At 31.3% G+C, this 20171-nt stretch overlaps 1 protein-coding gene across 1 annotated transcript in view; it reads left to right on the plus strand.

Annotated features, from left to right (window-relative positions):
- LOC145948966 (uncharacterized) overlaps window positions 1-20049 on the plus strand; it is a 44193-nt gene extending 24144 nt beyond the window's left edge. Inside the window, exon 2 of the mRNA XM_083058602.1 lies at window positions 16779-20049. Within this exon, the coding sequence (XP_082914728.1) occupies window positions 16779-17033 (255 nt within the window). The 3' untranslated portion in view covers window positions 17034-20049. The remainder of the gene's footprint in view (window positions 1-16778) is intronic.
- The last annotated feature ends 122 nt before the right edge of the window (window positions 20050-20171 follow it).

The following is a 20171-nucleotide window of genomic DNA, read 5'->3' on the forward strand; positions in this document are numbered from 1 at the left end:
CGAAATCATCGCACATACACACGCACAAGTACTATTCTTTATTTCAAAAAGTTTCCGAATTAAGAATAATAAATAAGTGGTATTATACCAATTCAATTTTATGCAGCAATATTTTATTACATATAATTGAGAACGATTAATTTTTACACGCACAAGCACAAGCTGACATTTAAAATCTCTTACGTCTGTTTTATATCGTCCTGCCTTAATAGTTTTATAGATTCGCCGAACGCGCGATTAATTGATACGGCAGCGATACGCTCGAATCTCATATCAATCGGTGCGACTTGTAAATTATTAGCTTCACGACACAGATCACTATAAAAGAATGAGACTCGTCTCGGTATCCGTTACGCCGTTACGCTATCGCGGAATACAATTCGTATATATAATGATCACGTATGAACACGCGTCTTCACGTTGCAGAACCTATTCGCTTTTGTCGCTACAAGAGAGACCGTTTGCGTACTAATGAGGATCGAAATACGTAGCACTTCTCTATCATGACTATAATAAATTTATTTATAAATTCAGTACTTCTAATCGCGAAATATGGAGCTATATACTTAAAGTTTGAAAAATCTTAAATTAATTATTTATATATGTAAATCTTAAAAATTATTATATGTATATAATATATACCATATATATATTTTATATTTATTATTTTTTTGTGTGATAATAAATCATTATTCTATTATTTTAAAAAATTATTAATTTAATAATTTTGATAAAGTAAAAACAAGATATTTATTTCTAGAAAAGAAATTAGCATTTTTTAAAAATATACTTGTATTAGAATTAGAAAAACACGCTAAGAGATGCAATATTGTTTACAATATTTCTCTATGCAAAGAGTAAACAGTAACAAGGCAACGATACATAACGCCGTCGTTGGTGCACAGATCTGCATTTTTTGTAGCGAGAACAGGTAATAAATGACGCACAGACATGAGAGAGGCTTCGCTATTACACAGATAAAAAAAAATTCGTAACCGTGTAAATCAGACACTTGCTGATCACCTGAACCAAAGGTGCTTGACGAAGTGATCAGAATAATGGTCCCCGTTATATTCCTATACAGAGAGACACATAAGATAATGACGTTGACTGCTAGTAAAATATTACGGTAGTATAAGGCGGTACGATTGTCTTTTACGATCTTATTCATCGACGAATACTCTTGCGTGTTGTGAATGCACTTGAAGCGATTAAATATTTTTATTGTGATTAATACACGATCAGATTCTCTTGTAATTAAAAAAAATTCGCTCGCAAGCCATCTTCGCGCTAATGAAAGTGACAGTAAATTTCTTCATCTCATAAATTACGCAATTTTATAAATTTTATATATTCTAAATTATTAACATTTATTTTACGAATAAACTTCTCTGTGAACTAATGCTTACTATTTTTGCATAAATCTCAACTTTTTTGTTTATACAATTTGTCACAAATTTTGGATTTAATATTTTAAATCGGATGCTTTAAATTCTCGAGTATATTTTTCCTTTTATCATGTTTTAATATTATCATGTGTCATCATCATGTTACGGAATATAATTTCTCAAAGGCATACATGACCGACTTCCAATCTATGACAATCTCGCTCAATAAACATACTGTTACTCGCTGCTTTTTAGATGACGATGTTATTTTATTGAAAAATGTGCTTATATTGTGTGCGTTTGAACACAAAACCGGATTGCAAACAACTTTCGCTCTCTATCTAGCTCTCTCTTTCTCTCTTGAAAAGATTGTTTAGATAACGACATAATAATCTATATAAATTCAAGCCAATAGAAAAGGAATCATAATATGTCTAATAAAAGAACGAAACACGTGGTACTAGCATGTTTTATCGAACGTCAAACGACCTTGCGCGGAATGTTAACCGGAATATATGTATATATGTATACATATGAAAGAATAATATTCACTCTCCCGTTATTTCTAATTGGTATATTCGCTGGATGCTACATTCATATCGCATATTCTGCAAATAATCAAAGACATAACATGGTATAGTGTTATATTTTCACGAAATAATCGATCAATGATGTTCAATTGAATCGATTTGAGAAAAAGAAGAGAAAATAATAAAAAAGATTGATTATGATTTTTTAATAAATTGGTAGTAAAACAAAGTCTCGAAATTGATCGAATAATTTTGCAATAAAGATTTCAAAGATTATTCATTGATATTTTCTTGAATATTCGCAAACAATATGACCGATTATTAAGAAGACACATATCCCCTAAAGATGAAAATACGAGTGAATCGGAGTACTTACTAAATAGTGATAATTAAAAACTGTTAGATAGGTAAGCTTATTTGTGGCATGCATGGCATAAGTAATGTTATAGCCGGCGCTTATTCGTAAGATAAATTCGACCTTAGAATCGCGTACAATGCTCTGAATAACTTTTACCTGATTGTGAGTGACGTTCTTCGATGACGTCTGGTTGTTTCATTCATGAGGTCTATCTCCGACACTAACTGAATAAGACATCTAGTCTTCTCGATGCATTTAAAGTTGGTTAGCAGACTCCCAGGTGTGATCACCATATGAGGTAATTAATCGAGCTCGCTTTAGTGTCATTAAATTATTCCGATCAGAAGTAAAGTAAAATTAATGGAAAATTGTATAAACGCAATTTTTTTCTCTAGGATATATATTTAATGTATCATAATTTATTATAGATGTAGAATAATTATAGTAGTTATTTTGAAAAAAATTATTGCTATAATATTTCACAATATAATTGGGGAATAAATACACAAGATAATCTAAAATAGTACAATCAATAATTAAAAAAAAACAATATATATCAGGATTACATCTTTTTTTTTCAATAATGAAATATAATTCGCGCACATATATAATTATCTAAGAGATTAAATTGAATTCAAATAAAATCAATTAATACAACTAATATTGTAAAACGCAATTAAGTACAACAAAAAAAAGTTTCTAAACTTTAACATTCTCTTACAAATACTTGTGTTCCGTGGAACACCCACCTTTATCTGCATCTCATTGTCGAGTCGTCGTTAGCGTTTGAACTCTGACCCCGTACCTGTTCATGTATCAGACCTATCTTTTCATTACCTATCTGCCTACCTATCTTAAAGAGCAGATAAAATAGCAGATCGTTTAAAATACCATACCACTAATTATGTCCACCGAGATAAGTATGATAGTTTTGTGACATCCTCTATAAAGAAATAGTGCACATCAATTTTAACAAAGCTTCTTTAAGATGCCAATATTCATATTAAGAATTCAAATAATTAAATAATAAAATTAATATTATAAATGTTAATTTTACGATTTAATTACAAGAAATCTGTATTTTTCTTGCATAGAAATATCAATAGATATTTAAGTGGGCTAATTAGCAATTTTTATTCTTATAACAATCATTTACGTAAAATAACATAAGACGATCTGATAATATAATAGCTGCATAAAACATTTTTTACTTGCAAAACGAGTAGATTGCGATTTATTAGCTTCGCGTTATTAATCGACTTGAACATCGTAATGCAATCGTCTACCCGAGTTAATAAAATGCGTGGGATGTTGCGGGAGTATTCTCATGCGGAAGTGCGTAGGCGTGCAATGGACCATTGCGAGAGGAGATATGCATTGTTTCTTTGCAGCAAGGCATGCGGCGAAAGATCGATTTCGGACGACGATCTCTGTAACGCCTTCCTTCTGTTGCAATCTCGCGTTGAAATGCCTCGGCAATTTCGCACGCAGGTCGATGATTAACATTCAAATTGCCCTACACTCGTTTCATGCATACGCTTGGTCGTCGATTTGTTTTATGTAGTCGCCTTTGTACATACACATACGTGCTCCTAATATTTTCTACCAGTGCAGACGCGTATGAATAATATTCCAAAGTAGGCTAATAGAGACTATATACGCAGGATTAAGAGCTTAATTTATGAAAGAATTCAGATATAATTAATATCTACTTCCTTTCTTGCGAATACAGTGCTACTTTAGTTTATTAACTCTACCGCACCGCACTTTATTGATATAATTTGCTCTTTTTTTATTGTATATTTAAATATTTAAAAATTGTATATAATATAAAAATAATTTAATATAAAATTTTTCTATCTAAAGTCTTTGCTATAGTAATTTCGTTCTATTGTTACGTGCCTCTCATCGAAAATTGGTACCATCATATCCGAGTGCCAATTTTCGAATTCTTGTCGTCGATCGCAATCGCGATGTCCCGCGACGTCGCCATCGAAATGCGTCGAAAAAGCGGGGAGACCCCCGGGACCAAAGGCGAACCGCCGCCGACGTTGTTAACGAGAAAGCGACGACCGACGGTTTACCCGCGGAGAGAAGAGATGGTCGCGGGGCCGCAGAGGACGATGTGCGGTGGCCAAAGATGCTGGTGGGGAGAGAACAGAACGGAGACAGGTCCTGTTGCCGGGTCCCTGTTGCTACCCGGTTACGGGTGCATCGTGTGGAATTCGCAACGAGAGTTTTTGAGCGATTGCGTTGAATAATGCATATTTATAATAGAGGCGCATGGTCTCGCGGGGCCGCGAAAAACGTCAGGTAGAAGGGGGTTTAATTAAGCAGGATGAGAAGGCGAGAAGAGTAAGGGGGCGGGAAAGCTGCTGCGCATTTTGCGCAGGATGAAATGCGCGTCCTTGGCTCGCGATACGCGATACGTCATTGGCGGGATATCCTGAATCCTGAGCTGGCACGAAATTCGGTATCAATAGTGGCAGGTGAGAAACAACTGGGAATTCTCGTGTCTGTGTGATGAGGAAAAATGAAAAATTGACATAAAAAGAACTGTAAATATCGACAATAGAATTTTTTCTAAATAAAATATTTTACTTTTTTAGAAAACTATAAAAAAATATATTTCTTATATTATAATATTTTTGTATTTTAGAAATATTAGAATATATAAAAATTCTATGCAGTTATTTTCTTGATAGAAAAAAATTCTTTTTTGAATGAAAAGAAATTTTTTTGTATAGATCTATAGTACACTTACAGTTCTTTTTATATACAAACAAAAATTTGCAAATAATTATACGGATCGATTAATAATTATTTTATGGTTTAGTTCAGTTGAAAGATTATGAAAAAAAGAATCTTCAGTTTGTTTTTGTTTTTTTATGACTTTAAAAAGTTCCATGAATTTGGAAAACATCTTAAATATGTCAAACAAACGGACCGCATATTTGGCAAATTTTAAAAGTTAACATGCGAAATGTCATAATTGAAATATACGCTATATCGCGTCAAATTGCATCGCATCGATAATTAAAAGCTTTGAAAAGTGTTTTCGATATTTGTAACTTTAATATGTGTACAGACTCTTTTAACGAGGTTTCATCATTTTTTAAAGAATGACGTGGGAATGTCGATTGTCCGAAAATAATACAACAAGAATGCGTGCTATCCTGGAATCCTCCTAGTCCAGATTGGAGTCAATTCCAAGAAGCATGACGTTGCATTCAGAATTTTGAGGATTAGTCATGATGTGATGTGCAAATTAATTGATCTTTGATCTGTCGTGAGATGTTAATTTGCATGAACATAACTCAATTATTTGCGATTACTTTCACGACTTCAACAATATCATTTTTAATTAAAATAACAAATACATACACAAGAAACACACGCACTTCTTTGACGTAAATATAATTTTCATAAAAATTCTATAAATATTTATCCAAATATTATAAATAATAAATAATTATTATTTTATTTCGTAAAACACGACAAATAATTCTGCTACGTAGCATCAAATAAGCATCAAAAACCATATCATTTATGAGTCATTCTCTTTCCGGTCGCCAATATCATTCGTGATCTTGGATAATATATGACTTCAATTTTAGTGTGACCACGTTACCCATATCTATAATCAGCTGTAACATGAAAACATAAATAAATAAATCAATTTAAAATAATATAGATATAAATAAATATTCTTATAAAAAAATTAATATTAATATTAATGCATTTTTTCAACATCTTTCAATCGAACGGTAAAAAAATTATATCTAACAGCTAACTGTCAATCACAAAATCAGTTCGGAGACAATAAGATATAGAAAATGTATGAAATGCAAATAATTAGACAGAGAGCGGAAGAAACAATAAAGGAGCGCTGAATGAAAGAGGACCTCGTGGTCGACGGCCTCGACGATGCGTCTCCCGCGCAATTGGATGCTGCGCGCGCAGCATCCCCCAAGGCCGGACAAATCTTAATGAATGCCGAGAAAGCCCGCACGACTATGGCGATTATATATGTATCTCCCTTGTTTTTGCACTGTGAAGAATGAGACATGTATACCGGGATTAGAATATATTGCGACATGGGTCGATATCAAAATTATTATACACAGAGAGAATTTTCTCTTAGAATTTACCCTGAAAATCATAGTAATCATGGGACAATATGGTATAGAAAGAATTTTATGAAAATTTCTCTGATGATTAATATTCATCACAATAAAAATAATATCTGTTACAATAAAATGTAAAATATGTTTGATTAATTTTACTATGCAGTTTAGTAAAATTAATCAAACATGTTTTATATTTTATTGTGATAGATATTATTTTTATTGTGATAAATCAGATAAATATTAATCAAAGAAATTCTCATAAAATTCTTTCTATACCATATTGTTCCACGAATACCACGATTTTCTGGGTAAATTCTAAGAGAAAATTCTCTCATTGTCAGTGTAGTTATTCTGAAGGAAATGATGTGTGTATATTGGAGCAAAAAAGGCGAGAAAAGATTAGAACTCTGGCACATTTTTAATGTCCTTTGTTATCTATAACAAGATGTGCATACATTTTTTGTTAAAGCTAAATTTAAGACATTAAACATTTTATAAATTAAGTTGTGTATAATATATGTATATAATATATTTTTTGTCAAATTAGTTGTTTTGAAAAGTTTTAGAATTTTTATTTCTTAATTTTTTTTATTTTTGCGTGACATAAAGATCGATACTTTTTCGTCCACTGCTCGGAGTAATTTCGACGGCTCTAATTTTGGTCGGGCACTGATTACAGCAAAAAATGCGAAAGTATAGAAACATTAATTTTGATTGTGCGAAATCTCAAGCGTCATAAAAAAAATCTCTCTTCGAATTGACGAGACTTTCGTGCACCAAAATTTCGTTTTGGCGTGCGAAAAATCGAATTTCGTTACGGATGAGAGAACAACGAACAGAATAAGAGAAGCGCGAAAATAAATGCCTGGAAACACAGAGGTGGTAAAGAGAAGATAAATGGAAGGGAGAGAGAACTCGGAGTCTGAGATGAAGGTTAGAGATGAAGCTTTCGCGTCCACGTGCTGCCGTTGTTATTGTTATTGTTGCCATCTTCGTCTGACGACTGGATATGGATTTCCTCTTAAAGTCTCTCTCTTTCCTCTCGTCTGTCTCTCCTTTTCTCTCTTCGCTACGTCATCTTTGTCTAACACCATAACACCTGTCTCTGTCCACCTTTACATCCTCTTCGTCTTCTCGCCTTTAGTCATTCGCCAATTCTCATTTCTCTTTTTCTTTCTCTTCTCTTGGCTTGGCACCTTCTCCCCCCGGTTTGCAGATATCCCTTCTTCCCATTTGCGGATTGGCGTTTCGAAAGGCGTGCTCAGTTTCTCGATGGTAGGGATCCCGATTAACGGACTCTAATTGCATAGCAACAGAGTGAGGCCGAGATAATGATACATCTGACGCACATTGCCGGCGGGCCTCTGGCCCACTTCAAAACCGACGACGCATATACATGCACGGACGGTATATGTGTGAAAGCGTTCTTGAGACATGCTATCCGTCTGCGTATACACGTGTATATGCACGCGGACTTGAAGTTTTGCGAAGAGTGATGCTGTGTACCCGCCCTATAATACGCCATTCTGAACCAAACCCCTGCCGAAAGATTTCACTTCACCCTCTGTCGAAGTTATATTTCGAAGTAAATTCAACTTCTCGATGCAAAGAAATATAATATTGATAAATATTAAAATATATAAAAATATAATAAAATGTATAAAAATATACATATATGTAATATAATAATTCTAATATTATTTATCTAAAATATAAATTTTTATATGGATAATTTTATGTGAAACCTTAAAGTTTTATACATATATATTTAAGTATTGGATTTATACGTATATATATCAAATCATTGGCGAGTGTATACATCTTTGTCCCGATTGTCCAAAAAGAACCCAAAACTTGTTTTCCAAGGGAGCGGTTCACTGGAAAAGAACTCTTTTCGTCGTTGCCGAAATTATGCGTTCAATGGAGAACACACCATGTATCAGGTTACCAGACACCGCTACTTTGGTTTCTCCGTGACATCCTTGATTCAGTCAAATGTTAAGCTACATCCTCTCTTTTCTTTTCTTTTTGACGAATAATAAAGTTGACAAAAATCATTTATATTCGTTGCCGACACTAGTATACTTCCTTTTAGTGCAAGAATTTTTATATTGCGAACCAAAAACTCTAAGGGCCAATTTCACCAACGTCGATTAACTTTAACCTTCGGTTAAACTATATCTTTGTCTTTTTTTAAGAACGTATCTGAAAAGAGACAAAGATATAGTTTAACCGAAGATTAAAGTTAACCGACGTTGGCGAAATTGGCCCTAAGTAATTCAAGTTGAATCAATATTTAACAGCCTGTTCGATTTTTAATTCACAAACTCTCATAATAAGTATATATATGTAGACGCTTCTGATCTCATGTCTAATTTTTTATTTTATAACTTTTGGATTTAACATTTTTCTTAGATATAGTTAGTCTTTTTTATAATAATTCTCACTTTATACGGATAAGTATTTTATTCTTAGATATATTGCTTACTAGCTTTTATTTTTATAGCTTTAATTGTTCTTTCATTGAATGATCAAAAAATTTAAGAAATTTATCTTTGTTCAATTTCATCAAATTTTGCGAAATAATTTAATTTGAAACTCGCCTTTTGTAGATTTTTTTTGTTACGTGTGAAGCCTGTTTTCACACGTCGAAATATAAGTCGACTGGGAAAAGTCGCAAGTCTGAATCATTTTCATGAGCTAGACGCGCCGACCGAATTTCTCAACGTCTTTCTACTCTAGAAGAGACGGCCTTTCGAGGTCGTTCTCAATCTTGATTCATGATGTAATAGAGTAATTGAAGAGTCACAAAAGCGATGTGTCACGAGGTCAAAGCACCTGTATAGTATATCGCATTATGCTTTATTGGCAATTTTTTCGTGCAATGGCTCGTAACAAGACTTCCTTTGTCGAATAATGGTCGTCGAAAAGATGCTTGACGAGAATGTGAGTTCGATCCTGGGAAGAGAAAAAGTTACCGCGAAATCCTGTCGGACGATGAGAGTAGAATGTACTTGCGAAAAAGAAAAGAGTCGCGTTTTACCTGGTATCCCTTTTTTTACACCGTACGATTCCTGCATGCCATAATTGTAGCTCGCAAGAGCCCAAAGGCTTGTTACAGTCATGCAACTTTACCTCACTTTGCAATAAGTGCGTACACTTTAAGTAACTTTGAGATTTGTTTCGATTGATCGGATGAATAATTAATTCATAGATCTCTCATCACTTTGTATTGAATAATGAATTTTTTTCTCGCCATTCTCGTATAATTTTCTTTGCAAAATTGTTTGATAATTAATTTATTAATTTAATTGGCATTATTTTTATAAATTAGTAAAAAACACAAAAATAAAATATTTTTGCATACAGACTTTTATTTCGTAATGCATTATTGATTAAACTTTTTTGGAATATTTGTTTATACAGAAGAAAATAATTGTCCTACTTTAATCGATCTTATTGTTAGACAAAGGGAATGTATATTAGCAGTATAGCAATATCCATAAAGAAACTTTGCGAAGTATCGCGTTACTCCCTTGCTATGCATTCCTTGTTGCCATTAATGCTATGCTCTTTGATTAGTACCATTGCGCTATGCAATCGAGTTATGCATCGCGCTCGTTATTGGTTATAGTCATGCCGCTACAATACTTTAGGAATTTCTCAATTATCGACGTGTTCTTTTATTTCTATTCGCATATTCTTCACGATTGATGGGGGGCTCGCCGAGAATGTAAACTTACAAACAGTTATTACATTGTTCTGCACAATGGAATCTTTAGCTCAACAAATAATCAGAGTGTTTATATATAATAATTAGTTTATTATTATATCTTGAATGCGTACGCTCGTACGCGTATTATCACTGACTTATACGTAATTCTAAAAATAACTTGTTAATATTTATCTTTTTTAATATTTTAATGATATTTTTATTTATATATTTTCGGGATGGGGAGGGTTATATTAATTATAATTTTCTGACAGTATATATTAGTGACGAGAATATTTCTTTTATTAACGATCTTTTGTTGTGAAATCTAGAAAAGCATATAACGTGTTGTTATGTCAAAATCTATTAAAATTTTCGAAATCGAGGATCCGAGAATTCGAGGTCCAGATTCGGCCGAGGGTAAGTGGAGAATCTCTGGCTGTATCTTGAAAAGATCTAATGAGGCGAGTGGCAATTCGGCGGAATCAGAATCCACCGTAATTCAATACTTAGTACGCTTAATAGAGATATCGAATTACGGACACACCTTAATTCGATCCGATGGGCGAAAGAACGCGGATAAATGATTCGAATTTGTTAAGATGCCGGTTTATGCAGCTCCAAAGATCAGCATGATTTTATTCTCGATCAAAGATATTAAAATCGACTTTGTTTATCAAAATATCATTTATATCAATGAATGAAAAAATTTTGCAAAGCACTTTAATTTGCTTTAGAGTAAACTTTTACAAAACGATAGTAATGTCGATGTTTATAGTTTATACATATATTTAACATAATATTGATTTCCACTACCTATTGTTGTTTTAAAATCGATTACTTAATTTACATTAATATTATAGATACTGACAGAGACAGATCCTTGCCATTTTTTAAATGTGTTTTCAGACTATCTATTTTTGTATATGTGAATTAATTCTTTAGAAATTTAAATTAAGTTTTCAATGTGTGTTTCTGATCTTGCATTTTATCTGTAATCGATCGATTAATAATAATTTATCAAACGTGACATTTTGTTCTCGTTGAATAGAGATCATTAGCATCATAATCACAGATTTATAAAATATTGCTCGCAAACTTTAGGCTTGACATACTAATCATATTTCGATAATTTTTCAGTCCACACAAACTTGATAAAAAAATCTGCATTTAAAAAGTGCTATATCAGTTATATGATTGTTATCAATTCTTTTTATCGCATCCTAGTCAGGAATTATTTTAACAAATGAGTGCCATTTGTATAGTGAATCAAGTGAGAAATTGTTAGTATATAGAAAGTCTGTTAAGCTAATAAAAAATACTTCGTATCATAATTTTAAAGCAATTATAAATTGCTCTAATAAATTACATGATTTTTTTCTGTTCTAACTTATGTTAAATCTCTCTTAGTTCTCTCGAAATGTTTGTTAAAAAAAGAAATAAAAAAATGTTGGTGATTATATGACTTCTCATATGCTTATCGTGTCCGCATAATTATCGCAGTTGAAACGTATCAATTACTGCGAAATTTGTTCGCTGAGGACAAATATGTATAATTAACAAAAATATTTCATGATTAAGAGGTTTTCAAAATAATGTCAAATAAATAAACAAATATAGTCAATTATACATAATTATTTATTTATTAAAATCTAAACTTTTAATGATTTTATAAAATAAATGCTATATATAAAATTTAATACAATTAATTTGATAATATATGTCTTTTCATATATCGTATAATATATACAATTAAATGTCTTTATATAATAACATGAAATCCAAATAATGTCAAATAAATAAACAAATAATCAATAAACAAATATAGTCAATTATACATAATTATTTATTTATTAAAATCTAAACTTTAATGATTTTATAAAATAAATGCTATAAATAAAATTTAATAAAATTAATTTGATAATATATGTCTTTTCATAATATCGTATAATATATACAATTAAATGTCTATATAATAACATGAAATAATATTTTTTTCATGTGTATATGTTAATTTTTCGATTAAGTTAATTAATTACTTTTTTCGTATTTTGTTTCAATAAAACACGGATAATAGCTGTTGCTGAAACTTGAATTAAAAAGAGGCGCGCAGTTGGTCCTGCTTTCAGGCAAACATTCTTTTTTCGAGACATTTTCTGCATGAATAATAGGCCTAGATTGGGCAACGAGATCAACCGTTATCAACTTCTACATTTTTCGGAGAAACTTCTATATCCGGTTGCCGCGGCAGCAAAGGGAAAGGGAGAAATATCAAAGACTGCTTTGTTAGGCTAACGCGATACGCGGGCGACACTTTGTTGCAACGACACAGACGCAGATGACGCACGCAATGATATTCAAAAAAATATTGACGATTTATATTTTTTTCTCAATGTAACTTTAAAGTTGTAGTATATTGGAGTAACATAATAAATTTTTTTTAATTTTTGTTAAAATTATAATGATCACAAATCATACGCGATACATTTAATTGTACATCTTTTATAAAGATAAAACTTAAGATTTTTTTTTATTATGTGATGTCTCATACACACATGTATGTGTTAAATAGATACATACATATAACATATAAAATCTTACAAGAATATATATAGTAATATTATGTAATTTATAAATTTTTATATTCTTTTAAAATATTTGTAAATACTTGAATTTAATTCAATTTTTGAATGTGAAAAAAAATATTTTATATTCATTTATAAATTTATTGAGAAAAATAAATTTTTGTGAAATATAAAATATAAATTTGATTGAGAAATAATAATTTTATTTTATACTATTAATATATGTATATTGTGGAAATTATATTATATTATTTTGCATGTGTGAAATTTCAATGTAATATTTATCGGAAAATTAAATCCAAATAAAATTTGGTAAAACAAATTTTTATCTCAGCATAAAACGAAACTGAAGTTGTGGTTCCAACCGCACCGTTCCTTCCATTTTTCTCTTCGTGCTACAAAGTGCCAGAGGGATAGTCTGTGGTCGTTACGAGACGAGCGTTTTTCTCCGTGAAGATCAGTGAAGATCCCTCACATGTGGGGGGAGATACAAAGTTGCTCGGACCCCCATTACATTGTGGCATTCCCACCAGACCACTACAAACCGTAACCGTTTCTACATTTCCCATTAGGTTGCTGGAGCCGAAACCAAGCAGCTACAGAGATATCGGTCTAGCTATTAATAAAAAAGCTGCTTTTACGAGAAATAAGAGATACTCAGAATAATATTTCACGATATTCTGACAGGATCGGTAGATATGTTTTATTAAAAAAACAACATTCTCTTTGTGACAATTTCTTAAAATAATGACCTTACAAAGTTGCATCACATCATTCATCATTCAAAGAACAATCTATTATAGATAGAGTTAACAGAGAGAAAATATAACGAAATCGATCTTGGAAAATTAAAAAAAATTTAAGTAGTATTGTATATAAAAATTGTTTTCTAAATTTTATTTATTAAACATATACGAGATATATGTATTTCTTTAATATTTTTATATATATAAATATGTATAAATGCTATACATTGATCAAGAAGTAGAAATTATGAAGAGAATTACGTTGAGAAAAACATTTGTCGTTTGGTATATTACATTGTAGCATTAGCCGGATGCCGTTGCCTGTTAGCCGAGTGCCCCACCAAAGATCTACGCACACGTCATCGGCTTTGCTGGGGGATGATATTGATATGTCTAGGCAAGAATCGCTACACAATGTTGTAGCTATGCTTAAGAATGAAAAAAATATCCCTGTACACATTTAATTTTCTCAATTATATATTATACTTGATATATTTTTTAATTTTAAAAAATTTATTATTTAATTTATTATTTAAATCTAAATTAATTATTTAAAATAACATTAATTACCATTATTACGAGTTCTTAATTATTACAAAGTTTTATCATTGAAATGAACTATTCGTCAATTTATTGTATAATATGTAAGAAAGGAATTTGTCAGATATATTGTAATATTATTATTTTGTACACGCTACATTGTTGCATAGAATTGTAGAAAGAATTATAATTCACGATTAGTTTCCAGTTCTATAGTTCTTTTAGTCGAGCCTCCCTCTGAAGAAATTCGTATAGATTATATTAAAATTATGCCACACATTGTAGTTTTTTTCCAAGGCAATGGTGTTGTAGTAATAGTTCTCGGAAAAACTGAGATGGAGTGGGGACAAGCCAGTTTCTATATTGTGTGTTTAGGGTCTCATCCGAATTCCAAACCTCACTACATTTATAGAGAGAGATTCGATAAGGAGGAAAACGATAGAAAATGTTCCCTATCGTTGCGCGTTTCGAATTTAACTGCGTCTGTTTAAAAGAAATTCATCAAAAATTTTCTCAATTTTTTAAAATTAAAATTGCAAATTTTCTTTTCAATTATGTTCCTTAATATTTGTTAATTCTACAATCGTTTTCTCTTTTTAAAATTACAAATTAAAACGCACTGTAACGTCAATGAGCTAACAGGAGCAAGAAATGCACACTTGCATTTCTCTCACATCATCTACCTTCAGGCAAATCTCCAGCTTGGAAGTTACGTGATAGTTCTTATCAAAGTTCTAAGAAAGGTTTCAAAAGGTATCGACTGCCGCCGGACAATCGTCTTGACAGTTTATCAACTTTATATATAATCGTACTTTGTATACTGCCATTCACACATTATACGCGAATATATTTATTCTTGAGTACTAACAATAAGATTTGCAAACTTTAAAAAATCTATATATATTTAATATCTAAGTATGAAAAAAGAAATATGAAAGATAAGAGATAAAATTATATAAAATTTTTAGAATAAAATACATAAATTTATGAAGAAAAATATTTTTCTTTTATCACAACTTTATGTAAGAGAACTTTTTTTAATCCACTAAAATGTGACTTATGTGTGATATGTCATTTACATACCATACAAGAAAAATCATGGATTTTCATGATTTTAATATGTTATTGAATATTTTTAACATCACTTTTCTGAAAGTTGAAATTTTATGTTAATAGATTTTAATTTATTTTTGTATGAGAATTTATTCTTTTTTATGCTTGTACCATGCTTTTCTCTGTACTCTGTATATTTTTTTTTTCTAATTTGCAAAACATTTATAATTTTTGGAAAATTAATTTAAGTTTCTGCAATATACAAATCAAGGATTGTATGAAAAGTTAACGTTTTTTCGTTGAGACTTGCTTTTTTTATTTCGAGCTTGTCTATTTTAATTTTTATGTCTCATTTAAAAGTCATATCATGTATTGATATATGCTTCATTGTGTCTTTTCACTTCGCATTATCATAATAAGTCATCTTCCGATGAGAAAGTTACGCATTGACATAGCTAATCTCATTAGTTATATTTATTACGGCTTAAATTATACTTCTTGTTATTCTGTCAGTCATAAGTAAAACTTATGTGTAAATTAACGTGTTTTTACAAAACTTTTAACAGAGAAGATTCGTCAAAAATCTTAATTCTCTTAGATTTTTAAACTTTTCTGTCATTTTAGATTAAAAGATGGCTATTCAAAATATTTATATTTAGTTTATTAGATTTACATATAAAATTAAGATTTATTATATATTGCTGACGTGTTAAAAAATATGATGTAGCATTACGTAAAAATATTACAATATTTTTTCGACAAATGCCATTTTTCTTTAATAAAAAAATATAAGTTTTTTGGATAAATTCTTAATATTTCTACATTAGCATTGTGGGATGATATATAGAGTACACTTCTATATCAGATCATTATGCTAGATTTTATCTATCGATTTGTATTGATGTATAGATTTGTATTTTGTAGATATATATTATATTATATTAAAATACGATTAAACATTTTTTAAATTTCTATCTTATCTGTAATTAAAAATTACTAATTTACAAATTATTATTATCACTGATATTCGTATATATACATATTCGTATATATACTTATTGTTAGCGGATCCTGACGTCGATAATGGAGGGGGGGGGGGGGGGTTTGCAAAATTATTTTATTTAATATTTTTGGTTTCATGATTAGCTTTTATTCCAGGATCAACGACGTTGATAGCTCTTTAATGTTTGTTTTTCTTTACTTATATTTTTTGAACGAATTCAGCAAATCTGTTTTTTCTTTAATTTGCAAGGGGGGTTTCAAACCCCCCCCCCCCCCCAATGATCCGCCAGTGTTATCACATATTGTAAGAAATAGAATTAAATTGAAATTATAATCGATATGAGAAAGGAGATATAAGAATAGGACCAATATAGGAAAATATTGAGAAAAATATAAATGAAGTATTTCCTCAAAAAATATATAATCTAAAAATATATATGTATGATCAGAGAAAAGATATATAAAATTAAATTTTCAAGAAATTATCTGTTGTTTGTTTCTTGTAAAATTTTATATAAAATATAAATAAAATAAAATTTACAGGCATATTCATATAAGATTAAGAAAAAGATATATTCTAATCGAGAATTTTTATATTAAGTTATTTATATTACATCATGCTTTGTATACTTTGCGTGCTTATCTCCTTATTACATAATATGAGTATATATTACTTTAATCATCAATCTTTTACTTTATTTCTCTTTTAATAAAAGATTTCTCTCTTGTTCTAGGCTAGTCGTACGCTCGCAAGTGGCGAGTATCTTCTACCATGTCCGAGATGCAGGTTTCCCTGCCGTTTGGACAACGAGAAGAACGTGGGAACCTGTTCGAGGCAGGGTTGCTCCATCGAATTCTGCATCTCTTGCTCGTCGAAGCCGCATACGGGCCCGTGCAAGACACCTTTATTGGCCACCCCGACGAAACGTAATAATAAACGTCTCATCGTTGGTTCGAGGCAGAGCAAGAGGAATCTGCGACGATTGTAAAGCGACATCCTCGGATTCGACTTCGATCGCGTTCGGGGGAGAGAAAAACTAGTCCAGTTACGGAGTCGCGTCGGCTCTATATCGAGAGAAAAATTGTATTATAAGACGAAATGCGATATATTGTAGACGTCGAGAATCAAAAGTAATTTTATACAAGTATTATCAAACGTAAATTAATATTTAAGTAATTAGGGTTTCTTGTTAGCACAAAGATTATTCGAGCAAGAACTTGCGCGATGTAATCTGTGCATCGAGATGAATTCGGTTACAATTCGATCATCATTATCGTTGCATTGATATATCTTTGTAGCTTGAAAAAAATGTTTTAACAGTGCCTTTCTGTAATATTTTATCTGGTAAGAAAGGTGACACGCACAAGTACGTTTCGTCATCGTAAATTTCGTTTATGCATGCTTTTTAAACGTTGTAAAATTGGAGAACACCCTAATTTGCCCCATTCATTGACACTACGTGGGTTAATGATCGAACTATAATCTAAATCTTCCGAATGATGGTAGGATGTGTAACCGAATCATTCTCCAGTCCTCCTCTTCATCGATCCTCAGAACAACCTCTGCTCTAGGCTCTGCAAAGAAACGTGCAGAGAATGAGAGAGAAAGAGAGAAATAGAAGGGGCGAGAAAACAAGGGATTAGCGGTTAAAGGGAGTTGCCTGCGAAGAATGGAGAAAGGAAGAGAATGAGAATGCGAGAGGGGGAGGAAGAAATGAGAAACCATAAAAGCAACGGTCGTAAAACCCCGTAAGAGGGACCGGCGAAACACTTTGCGCCGCCCGGATATTCCGCTTTTTACCCTGCGCTCTCGGTTCCATAATGAAGCCGAGGAAAGTCGATCGCGGTTCCGCGCGCGTTTCTTGCGGCCGAAGCTCGGCCGCAGAAACCGCTCTTCTCTCATTTTCTCTTTCCCTCGCGCATGAATCATCCCGTAAAACATGATAACTGCCAGGACGATCGCGACGCGAACTCGACGTTCATCAGGACGCGATTCTTATTCATCTAACACCTTTCACAAGACATTAGAAACATACAAGATGTGACGTTTGCTTTCTAAGTTTCCAACCCTTTCAGCGAAAAGGGTATCTCGTTCTTTCTTCGATTCTGCTTCATAATCGAGCTATTTTAACGGATCAATGAAAAAGTAGGATGAATTATTTATGATAAAATCAATAACTATTTGAGAGATGATTCTAAAAAAATGTTCAGTACATTTTATTAATTCTATCACATGGTTTCCATCAATACATTATTGTTTTCCATACAATACTCATTGCGGCAAATGGAACAATTAGCATAAGAAAAATCAGATACTTTTTTTAAAACTAATTTCGTAAAATTTGTTGCATGTTATTTATGATTATTTCCTTTTATAAATTTGTTTCTTCAAATTGTTAAAATTATATGAAAATTGCAAAAGATATTGCAAAAGTCCACGTCCTTCTATCTCTAATGCAAGCTTATATTTACGTACGTCTGATCGTCTTGCTCGAATCATTTAAAAAGTATTGAAATTGCGTAGCAGTAGGAGACACAGAAGGCTAAGTACAAGGGTGCGAAAGTATTAGTGCCAGAGCAGAAAATAAACAAGAAAAATCGTTGGGAAAGATGGAGCGCATAATGACAATCATATAATCAACAAGAGAATTATCATTCCATGAATGTGAACATGTTGAAACATTCCAATATTCCCGTTTTAAATTGTTGGATAAACTAATTGAAGATTTTATGCAAAAACGAGAAATTTAATTTTTATAAGAAAAAAACATTTCTCTTTGCTCCGTATTTCCTGACGTCAAGAAGACGGTACAAAGAGTTTTACCATTTGTGCCATGATTAAGTTTTCCTCCTCTCCCCTCCCCTGCGCCATAATAATTGCCATATTTTAAAAACTGATATAATTATGAGAGGAAGAAAGATCGCGAGCATGTTTCAGCATCTTTCATCCTCAAGCAAAACCCTTAATGGGGTGCCATATTCTGTTTTCGTTTTTTTTTATTTGTATATTCTTTTCTTTTTTTTTATTTCTCTTTAATTAAGTCTCTCTATACTTTTGTATTTTTTAAACGAGTTCATCTCGTTCATCTCGTTTGTATTGTTGTTTCTGTACCGGTGCATATGCGAAAAGAAGACTGTATGTAAATAACGAGCGTAATAGTAATATATTTCGTGTCAGTACCGAACAAAGCCTCATAATATTTTATTTACGCTACATTCTTGTTAAAACGATATAAAAAGGTTTGTTATATAATTAAAATAATATTTCATTTCATGGATGTGTTTCGGAAAAAAAGATTAAAGTAGGATAAATATTTTAGGCTAACATTGTTTCAGTAAAATTATCTTTATGGCATAGAAAAACAAGCAACGAATTTGCTTCATTAATGTCAAATAAATCTACTTCATTAATGCTCTCTTTATGCTCTCTAAAAAAGTAGATGTAAAAACACCTTATGTGTCTTCGTTCATAAAAGTGTCACGAAATAATACGAGTGAGAAAATTCTTCTTAATACCATGAGATTTACACGTGATTATGCATGGTTGCGTGCACATGCGAGAGTGAACACATACACATATACGTGGACAAAGATACTCATTAAAATCTTTTAAATTATTTATTTCGAATGTTTTAATGTCATTACTTCTTTAAATCAAACTCGTTTGATATTTTAATTCGAAGACCCGAATATTATTGTCGTGTTTTATATTTCATATTTTAATCAATATATAACATACTGAATTTATCGATTCGCAAGCTCGCCTACGTCACTAAGTACTGTTATAACATTTCCATAAAAGAAAAATGCAATTATTTTGATATTAATTCTTGATTACAATTTGCACAGACTAATACAATAAAAACTTGAATAATCAATCTCTTTTTTTCGTCTCGATAAAACGATTTATATAAGAAATGTCTTGCATTTGGTATCTTGAAACATTTCGTCTTTAATACTCAAAAAATATTTTGGCAACAATCAAATGCGTTTATTAGACTAAGTTATTTTAAATATATTTAAAAACAATTTTTTTTTAGTAAGGAGAAAGTGATACCAAATAAAATGCTTGATAAGCAATAAAAAAAATCTCGATATTTTTATAAGAATAAACATATTTTAATACT

This window comes from Prenolepis imparis, unplaced genomic scaffold, assembly GCF_030444845.1.
Source record: "Prenolepis imparis isolate NDT839.2.m4 unplaced genomic scaffold, iyPreImpa1.0 SCAF_2, whole genome shotgun sequence".
In the NCBI taxonomy this organism is placed as follows: Eukaryota; Metazoa; Arthropoda; class Insecta; order Hymenoptera; family Formicidae; genus Prenolepis; species Prenolepis imparis.